This window comes from Cornus florida, unplaced genomic scaffold (genome assembly GCF_030987335.1).
Source record: "Cornus florida cultivar Cherokee Brave unplaced genomic scaffold, ASM3098733v1 CherokeeBrave_3.0.0_Hap2_Chr02, whole genome shotgun sequence".
Taxonomy (NCBI): Eukaryota; Viridiplantae; Streptophyta; class Magnoliopsida; order Cornales; family Cornaceae; genus Cornus; species Cornus florida.
Window position 1 is genome coordinate 13,716,859 of NW_026775572.1, and position 9,451 is coordinate 13,726,309.

Consider the following 9,451-nt stretch of genomic DNA (forward strand, 5'->3'; position numbering starts at 1 on the left):
TGGTAATTAGTTGTTAGATTTTCTTAACTCCCCCCTTTAAGGCTGATTAACTCCTCCTATTTATAATGCCTCTGAACGGATAATATCTATCAGTCATAGAGGTGAGCTTCCTTTTGTCCACAGGATCGAGGACTCCTCTTTCTGACACATGGGGTATTACCCAGTGGGCGGAGGCACTTTTGCCCTTCAGTCCGAAGGGGAAACGGCGCTCCTAATTAACGCAGGTCACGTCAGTTGTCTTTCACAATTAATGCATCTCTTCATACCTATTTAGAACTTGACCCTGGGTATCAATATCCTTTCCCTTTTGTGTTGGCCTTTGAAAGAATAAGGCGAAGCCTTGGGTCCCAGCCACCTATCCACATTTTCTCAGACTCCCGATCTCAGAGATGGGGAATGAGTTTCCTCAAGGTACTGCCTTCTTGCCCCCGCAAGATCCCGCTCCAGACTTGGCCCTCGAGGTCTATTTGAATTCAAGGTGGTGGGACCTCGGGACAAGCAAATCTCGGTTCCCAAGTTCCCCTCAGACTCAAGGTGGGGAATTTGAAATGGAGAGATCTCGGTTTTCAAGGTCTCCTTGAGCATAGGGGCTCGAGGTGAGAAAGGTGAAATGCACCTGAGGTCCTACCTGCAGTAAGGAACCTCGAGCAATAACAAAGAAAGGAGGAGGGACCCATCCGTCTGGACAGGGGTACGTCCTCAAAGGGAGTGAAGGGTAGCGACTCCTTCCTCGCTAGTGATTCCAGTTATGGAACAAGTGGCTTGAGGTTACTTGTCTCTTTTTCAGTGACAGGCCAGATAGGTTCTGGCTAGATGTGTCCTTTTTAGAGTAGGTTGTGCCACGCAAGTAGGTAATGTGGCACATTCATCAACACCCATTAAAAAAAAGAGCAAGAAAAAGTAAGAATAATGTTTTGATGTTATTTTGTAATTCTGACTCATTCTCTCCTCCTAATACTCAGTTCTACCACCGATAATTATAATCATATCACTGTATCTCTTCTACGTTTTTTTTTTAAATAGAGGAGAGGTATAAGATTATAAACATCTAAGCTGAAAAAAAAAAACAAAAAATAGGTTGGTAGAGACTAGAGAGGAAGGAGAGATCGAATTGGCGAGCGAAAGGGATACCAGTACCCCACTCATACAGCAATACTGTTTTAGAGAGAGAAACCAGATAGACATTGTTGTTGGTGTTGTCTTTCAACTTCACCATTTTGTGTGTGCTGTGTTAATCATTTATTCCTTTCGTTGTTTTCTGGTTCTCTGAACCCTCCAATGGCGACTTCAACGCCATATCTACTCTTCATATGCATATGTGCCGTATATGCGCTACGACGCGTCTCATCATCATCAATCTCCATGTGCCCTCACCAATCATCTTTGTTTATCAACGCTCTCCGATTTCAGTGCCCTCTCTCGTTTCCCCCCAATTCGCCTCTCCAGGTACGATCACAGATTATCTGCTCAAGGTTTCACACACACAAGTACATAAACGTATTACTACGACTTATAGTTTTAATTTTGCTTTAATCATATAGGTTGCAGATGTTCAATTCGAATAGCAATTTATGGAATATTGTTTCTTTTGTATTCATTTGATGCATTTCTCGTGGTTTCATATTTGTTCTTGGTTAATCATTATAAATTTTGCTCTTTGCGGAAATTTTAGCATTAATTTGAAAAATTTGGTAGTTGTTGATTAATTCAGATGCTTTTTTTTTTTTTTTACTATAAAATTTCTTTTAATTCTTTACTTTTTATTATTATTATTTTTCTTTTTTGATTTGGCGAGACAGAGTTTGTGGTGTACAAATTAAAGAATCAGAATAAAGGTGTTATATTTTGACTTTTGAATGTTTGAAGTTAAAGTCTTGTTTAGGTTGATAATAAAATATAGTAGTAGTTGAGAATAAAGAACCGAATTGGCTTTTGGACTTTCTTAGTATGAAATGGTTACTTGTTTATGCCTTTACAGAGAAAGCAACATTTCACAAATTACGGTTAGGAGTTTTAAAACTAAGAGGGAAACTTTGTTTAGTATGAAAGAAACATTTCACAAATTACAGTTAGGGGTTCACAAACTAATAGGGAAACTATGCTTATTATTCATACTTATGCCCTTCTAGAAATGCTAACCATGTATAAGCATGTGCCTTGTGCTAAACAGAGACAGAGAGAGGTTGTTGCTGTGACTTCTGATGCGTCGAAGATGAGGACCTCTAATATTCTTGTTCTAGAAGTCCTTAATTCCAGTCTTATGAAGTTATTTTCAGCAGCACCTTCTAGTCCCTCTCTTTCTCATATGTCTTCCAACTATTTTTGTATGAATTAGGACTTCAATGATATACACATTAAATTGGATCGTTTATTGCAAGTCTTCAAGTGTTCAACATTTAGGCATGTAAGGGAACAACTGGCTCTTGATTATTACATCTGATCCTTAGCGAGAAGGATAGCTTCTGTTTTTCTTCTCTTTTTAATTAAAATTCTTGATGCGACGTTGAATGTAAATCATTTGGTGGATAATATGGCATACCAAGGGGTTATCAATTATAAAATTGTGGCAGGGAAGTAATTTCTAAATTGTTTGAGGCGTAAGCCTTAAGTTGTACGTGGTACGGTAAGCAAGTAATTTGTGTTAATGGGCTATTTAGTATGTGAAGAAGTATTACCCTTCAAAGTGCATCGTAAATAGGTGTACCGTGTGCGTTACTTAATTTCTAATATAAGCCTTGGCGGATCATCTCATTGTAAGGTGGTTAGGGAGTTGTGCCACCTTCTCTTGGTTGTTTTGGGTGGACTAATGGCATTTTTATTCAATATCCGGAGAGGTGAGAAACTTCACAGGAATGCAGCCTCATTTTGTTTGGTGCTGTGTTCTGGGAGGAATATTCAGTTGATGAAGCGAAGGAGGCAATGAAAGTTGAAAAACAAGTTTTTTGGTACACAGTTGGATTCTAGGGATGGTGGACCTTTATTCAGTATATATATATATATATATATATGTAAAAAAATATGTATGCATTTTCCTTTTTGAGACCATGGAAATTGTACAATGGAAGAATCTAGATGGATTCGTAGGGACCTAGAGTGGGAGGTAAATTAATCTTCTTTTGACTGATGCGGTTTGGAAGATTAATCAGTTACCAGTTTTCAGTCCAATTTTTTTTATTTTTTTTGATAAGTAAGAATTTATTAAAAACGCTCAAAAGGGGAGCGAAGCCCAAAGAAACAAAAGGGCCAAAGGGCGCCTTAGACCTTCAGAGAGGCCAAGAAAACAATAATTTCCTCCATAGATCTATAATCTCTCCCTGAAACCCAACAAAAAAGAGTAGAAATAACAGAGAACTTAAGCATAGAAACAGGCTTCTTTTTTCCGTCAAAATATCTCCTATTTTTCTCAAGCCAAATACACCACCAGATACAAAGCAGCGTAGCCCTCCAAGCGTCCTTAATGCCAGTCCAATTTAATTTGCCATTATTCAACTATGCATAACCATCCAATCAATCAGTTAAGCAATGAAAAAGATGACACCAAGATATTTATATGAAAAAGTCCCAACTGAGAAAACTTGAGGGACTTAGTTTTGACGCTAACCGATCCACTTTGAAAAAAGACAACTTTAAGTTATATATTCTTACCTAAGGATCAATGAAGTTGATTTACCTCTGATCAAGTCGTATGCCCAACTTTGTTTGCACAAGTCTTGTAACTGTCTCTTCAATAAGTGCATCTCCGCACATTTTGATCCTTTGTAGGCAATAACCCGTCCACTTGTTCTACTACATATTGCTTCACAGGCAAAGAGTGACACTAAGGTCTGTAGTATTGTGAAGTGAGGGAAAACAATCTTGCTAACTCTCTATCAATCAATCTCAAAGCCAAGCTCCAAGAACAATGTTGAATGCACAAGCTCTGAGGTTCTTACCAAATCTCCCAAACTATGTCCGTAGGAAAACACTTGCAATACACTCCCTATTTGCCCAATTATGCTCTCATGCACTCGAGATGTTTGAGAAAGCCATCTAGCCCGTTTACATTACTTGGAACTTGGAACCTTAGTCCAAGTTAAATTCTAAAAGGTAGATTACAAAATCAGAAATTCTTTTATATATATATATATATATATATATATATATATATATATATATATATATTTCTTACAGTTGAACAACTCTGATTTGTTTATTAACTCACTAGGGACACACATGGATTGATCCTCAAAATAGAAAGATATATCCTTTAATCTCTGGTCATGCATGGATTACTATCAATGTCATACTTTACAAGGATGGTTTTCATAACTTCCATGTTTTGATTTGAATCAAATTCTTGGCCACCCGAATCCTCTCATTTCATTTTGTTCTATTCTTCTATTACATCTACTTTCTTTAGGTCTTTTAATCACTCCATTATGTTAGTTTCAGTCTACCTCGGTGTCTCTAACATTTTGCTGCACATTAGATACCTCACCTAATGATCGGCTTGTAAGATTTCATTTCAGCCTATTTGATATTCTCTTTATCACGACATCACATAAGATATTACTAGTTTGTCCATTTTAACCAGCTTATTTCATTCACACTTGTTATGTTTGTATAGGTGTAAAGTGTTTAAATCCGATAAATAACACATTTTTGCATTTAAAAACACTTAACAAGACTTCTTTGGTGTGGTAGACATTTGTTCAGGTTGATCATATTAATTTTAATACGATTTAGTTTTATGATCCATTCTGTCAAACTTACCTTTACCTAATTATATGCTGTTCAAGATCATCAAGACTGTTAATTCAAGTCATCTTCACGATCTACATTCTTCAATCACGTTTTTTGAGGCAATAACTAGGCAAATCAATGATGACTAACTGGCACAAACTGACCTAAACTAACTTTTGATTTGACGTGTTATATTGTTGATTATAGCATTTGTTCCCTTTCCATAGTTATATGACAATCTAAAGTCTTATTTATAGAGTACTATATAATCATGACTAACGACAGGAAAAACTAAATCACATTCAAGTATGAAAAACAAAGTAGAAATCCCAAATAAAACAATAACATAATTGCTGTCTAATGACTCAAAAATCAATGTACACCTTTCTTTCTTCAAGTTAATACTGTAATCTGTACGCATGAAACAAAATTAACTACGCATCTTAGTAAAGATAAAACAATAAAAGCAATGTTCTCTACCCTTCAATTAATTGTACTCCACTTAAACACACACACATATTGTCACCCCCTTTTTGTCGCAAGAGGCATTCCTTTATATCTTGTTAATTGTTATACATGTTGAAGGCTATGTAAATCAAAGCAGGTTCTGGTAGTCCTATCTTTGTGATCTAGGACTTCTTTATCCTTATAAATAATTTAGTTCATCTGAATTATTATGTAGTGGGCTTCCACTATGTTCCCAGTCAGCTCATTTATATCCAAAACAAAGAGATTACTCTAGGTAAGCCTACTCAATTGGGAATTTCAATTTGGTTACCTCCAATCAGCATCATCATTATTATTATTCTTCTGTGTGCCAGCTATAATTCTATAGCTTCACAAATCACAATACACTTATGATCAGATCATAATATATATTGTGTGTCAGTCTTCACCAATAGCACTGTTTTTTCTCCTTAGGAATTCAATGATATACTTTATTACAGCCATTAACGACCATGCGGAGGTTTTCTATTTTACTTTAGCCTTTCCATCAGTTGTCCAGTGGCGGACGGGTGAGTAACGCGTAAGAACCTGCCCTTGGGACATTGTGATATTTTACATCGTTGAATGGACCCATTTGGGAACAATTGGATGATGACAAAATTATCGAAAAATAAAATCTTTAGGATAAATCAATGCTGAATGGGCCTCTTCAATCTTTTTAGGTTGTGGGTAAGATGGTTGTTTATGGTTGAGTGAACGCTGATTTCTTGATGTTCAATTTTCATGCCTGTTTCTTTACTTAGTTGTTCTTTTTCATAGTTTGTTAGAAAATTCTTCTTTTAAATGACAACTGGTGCAAAGATAATTTTTTTTTTTAAAAAAAAAAAAAGAAAAGAAAAAGAAAAAGAAAAAGAAATCTTGTATGTGGGGGAAGTATATGATGGTTTATATCTCTTGATTTTGCATTTTTTTTTTTGGCCGTATGGATGTTGCGTAGAAATTCAACAATTGTGTTCCCACAGCATATGATTTAAAATGAGTCCACCGTGTGTCCACACACTGGTGTGTTTTTCCTTTTTTTTCTCTGTAGCTAATGAGTCCATTAAATGTTCATTGTATTCAAATAACTATGTTTTTCCTCTATAAGGGATCTAAGGACTTCAATAAGTCATCTTGTTTCTACCCTCTATGATGAACATGGTATGTTACGTATGTACCTTTCTTGGTGTGCCAACTTGTGGGATTGCACTAAAACCAACTTAATAGTTATGTTGTACAACTTTGTTAAATATGCTGCCTTTCCAATACATTTCCAACTCTCATTGGTATGTCATCTTGTGCCTTTCAAACTTTTCTCTAACCTTTGATGTCCAAGAGTGTCCAATTCAATTTCACTAGAGTTTTATCTGCACTGTGAATCCCTCTAACTATTTATAAAATAATATTTACTGGAATTAAACCAAATTTCTTGAATGTATAATCTTTCATCAAGACTGTCACATCTCATATTGATGCATTTAAGTTATTTAACTCAATTAAGTTCACTTGCTGTGTTTTGCAACTGACTTGTATTAAGAGTCATCTTACGCCATATATTAATCCTTGCCTTCTTAGCTTATGTTCTGTCACGGGCATTTATATTATACAGTTTCATCTACTAGTAATGAGGAAATAATGATGGGCCAGCATGAGCTCTCAGGGATTCATATATTGCTCTTAGCATTGTTGGCAATGCAGTAAACATATTGATAGGTCATAAGGTTTTGGTTATCTTCAGGTAGATGGAGACTTCCTTGACAGAACTTTGACTTCTATACGGGGGAATGTGCAAACTTCTGTACTCTTCTATGCGTCATGGTGTCCATTTTCACGCACTGCCCATTCAAAATTTGAAGCCTTAGCTTCCATGTTTCCTCAAATTGATCATTTGGCAGTTGAACAATCTTCAGCCATGCCAAGGTGGGAATATCTAACTCTTTGTTTCTTCTTCTTTTTCTCCTCTTTGAACGTCCAAACACTAAACTGAATATGAAAATAAACTTTTGCAATTTGAAACTTATAGAACACCTGGATTAATAAAAGGATGATACAGAGCTTGAATTTTTGCTACAAAATATTATAATAGTATAATATTTGATTGAAATGGTCAAAGCGATATGAAATCTGTCCTCTAGATCCTTCTTTTAGGGGAGAGTCCTTGGACTTGAAAGCCTTTGGAACCAGAAGTATGATGAATTAGCAACTAGCATGGGTAATGTAAGGTATAAATTTTTACAATATCAGAACTTTTGTAACTTAGAACATCAGAACCCTTGTAAAAACAAGGATGACTTCTGGCTTAAACGTTTTTTACTTCAGAAGATTACAAAATTATATTGATTTTGTCCTAGGAAATCAGCCCATACTCCATCTTCTAGAGTATTCTTTTAGGGGAGGGCTCTTGGAACTGAGATTTTTTTAGCCCAAAATGGTCTGTAATATATAATTGTCTGAAGAGCTTTATAAAGTGGTTTACAATATATAACTAGTCTGTAATTGCCCCTTTCTAATTCTGCATTTTATGAATGTAAAAGCTGTTCCATGGGGTTAACTTCTCATTGATTACTTTTTTTGTTTTGTTTAAATAATCATGTACTTTTAATTTTAATTTTTATTTTATCCGCTATGGGATTTGCTTTTCGTGACTGATCTTTTGTTTAGTGAATTATATAGTCATATTTTGCAACAATCAACAGTTTATTCATATATACTGATTAAGCCTCAGTTGTATTGGTGTATTTTGTTCCTTCAAATAGGAAGGTAGTATGGATGTTGTTACTTGCCTTGCTTCTACCACCATATTGTTATTAAAATAGAGTTCATGTTAACGATTTTGTTAGAACTTAGAACATTTATCCTTGAAAAAAGAACTCAATCTAGAATCTTAGGCATCATATCAGTAGCATTTCAAGGGTACATATTTTGTTTTTGAGAGTAAACTTGCTTTATTTCTTCTCTCTACGAAATTGGTACTTGTATGAAAGTAAGAGTAATTTATACAAAAGTGTAGCTTTTTTTGAGAACCTGTTCTTGTTTGTAGTCGCAGTGAATTTGCAAAAGTGTTCTACACTCATTCACTTTCTGTGGGTCATATATTGCAGTGTAATTTCAAGATATGGCATTCATGGCTTGCCCACTATATTAATTGTGAACCAGACATCAAGAACAAGATTTTGTGGTTCAAAAGATCTCCGCTCCCTTGTGAAATTTTACGAGAAAACCACAGGTAGTTGTTTCCTGAATTTAATGAATGTATATATATCTGAGACACTAAATTTTTTCATCATTTCTGCTTCTTCCTTTAGGTCTATTAAATGTTGATCTAATGGGCTTGATGCTGTCATGGGGAGCAGTGACTGCAAGTCATTGGTCAAAGAGGCAACACTGGAGGCCAGAAGATTCTAGGTCCAATACTTCTTTTAAATCAATGCCTTGCAGTCACTTGCAATTTGTAGCTCCCTATCGCTAAGCTCAGGCCATGAGATCATGTTGAATTTTTGGGGTCTGTTTAACTGATTATGTAGAATTCAGGCTTTGAACCAGTTCAAAATGCCCATGTGGCTCAACCTATCAAATTGAGGAACAGTGAAAAGTTTGTTATGCAGTCATGGACCGGGTCATCACTAAATAAGATATTAGCAAGGGAGCCCTACTTAGTTCTCTCTACCTTGTTCATCTGTTTAAGGATACTTGTACATGTATGCCCTAAAGCAATGTCTCATTTTAAAGGTTTCTGGGTATCATTTGTATCCCATTTCAATATGGAGATGTTTGGAGGGGGGAGCCAAATATTGGGGCGTGTTGTTCACTTGATTGATGCGAAGCGGGCTTGGACCAAGCTGAAACTATGCAAGACCAGGAACTTTCATGATGGTGCAAAGAATGCCAGAGTTTGGGCTTCTTCCTTGACTTCTGTCTCCCTAGGTGAAGCCTCATCATCCAGGTCATGTTCATAAGGTGGATCTCGCAATTATTGTATCGGGTCAAATTGAGAGCAAGTATGTCGAAGTTTCTCAAGTCAGGATATTACAAACCGCAGCGACCGGGACAGGTAGTCTCTCTACACACTACCTCCAAATCCTTTTGATAATTTTTCTAATTTAACCTATCCTAAATTTTATTATTAGTGATGATAGCTGAAGCTCTTATGTGTTTTGGGTTGCTTCTTGTATGAAGGAAGTGAACAGCCATGTATTATGAACAGCTACCCTTTTGTATATTATTTGCTGTGGGTTCCTTGTGA

At 35.9% G+C, this 9,451-nt stretch overlaps 1 protein-coding gene across 3 annotated transcripts; it reads left to right on the forward strand.

Annotated features, from left to right (window-relative positions):
• The first annotated feature begins 918 nt into the window (after positions 1 to 918).
• LOC132293742 (5'-adenylylsulfate reductase-like 5) lies at positions 919 to 9,451 on the forward strand. Of its 3 annotated transcripts, none has more exons than XM_059791346.1 (4): positions 919 to 1,446; positions 6,947 to 7,128; positions 8,310 to 8,434; positions 8,514 to 8,729. In XM_059791346.1, the coding sequence occupies exons 1-4, from the start codon at positions 1,279 to 1,281 to the stop codon at positions 8,675 to 8,677; spliced, it is 639 nt and encodes a 212-aa protein (XP_059647329.1). In that variant the 5' UTR covers positions 919 to 1,278; the 3' UTR covers positions 8,678 to 8,729. The 3 variants fall into 3 exon arrangements, with proteins under 3 accessions (XP_059647329.1, XP_059647325.1, XP_059647328.1); XM_059791342.1 differs by lacking the exon at positions 8,514 to 8,729 and adding an exon at positions 8,740 to 9,451 and having other exon boundaries at positions 924 to 1,446; XM_059791345.1 differs by lacking the exon at positions 8,514 to 8,729 and adding an exon at positions 8,938 to 9,451 and having other exon boundaries at positions 924 to 1,446.

Excerpts from the sequence above, each read along its gene's own strand:
- LOC132293742 (XM_059791342.1), top strand. The coding sequence starts at position 1,279 with ATGGCGACTTCAACGCCATATCTACTCTTCATATGCATATGTGCCGTA. Across the intron at positions 1,447-6,946 it reads CCCCCAATTCGCCTCTCCAG|GTAGATGGAGACTTCCTTGA; the intron begins GTACGATCACAG and ends GGTTATCTTCAG. Across the intron at positions 8,435-8,739 it reads ATTTTACGAGAAAACCACAG|GCTTTGAACCAGTTCAAAAT; the intron begins GTAGTTGTTTCC and ends TGTAGAATTCAG.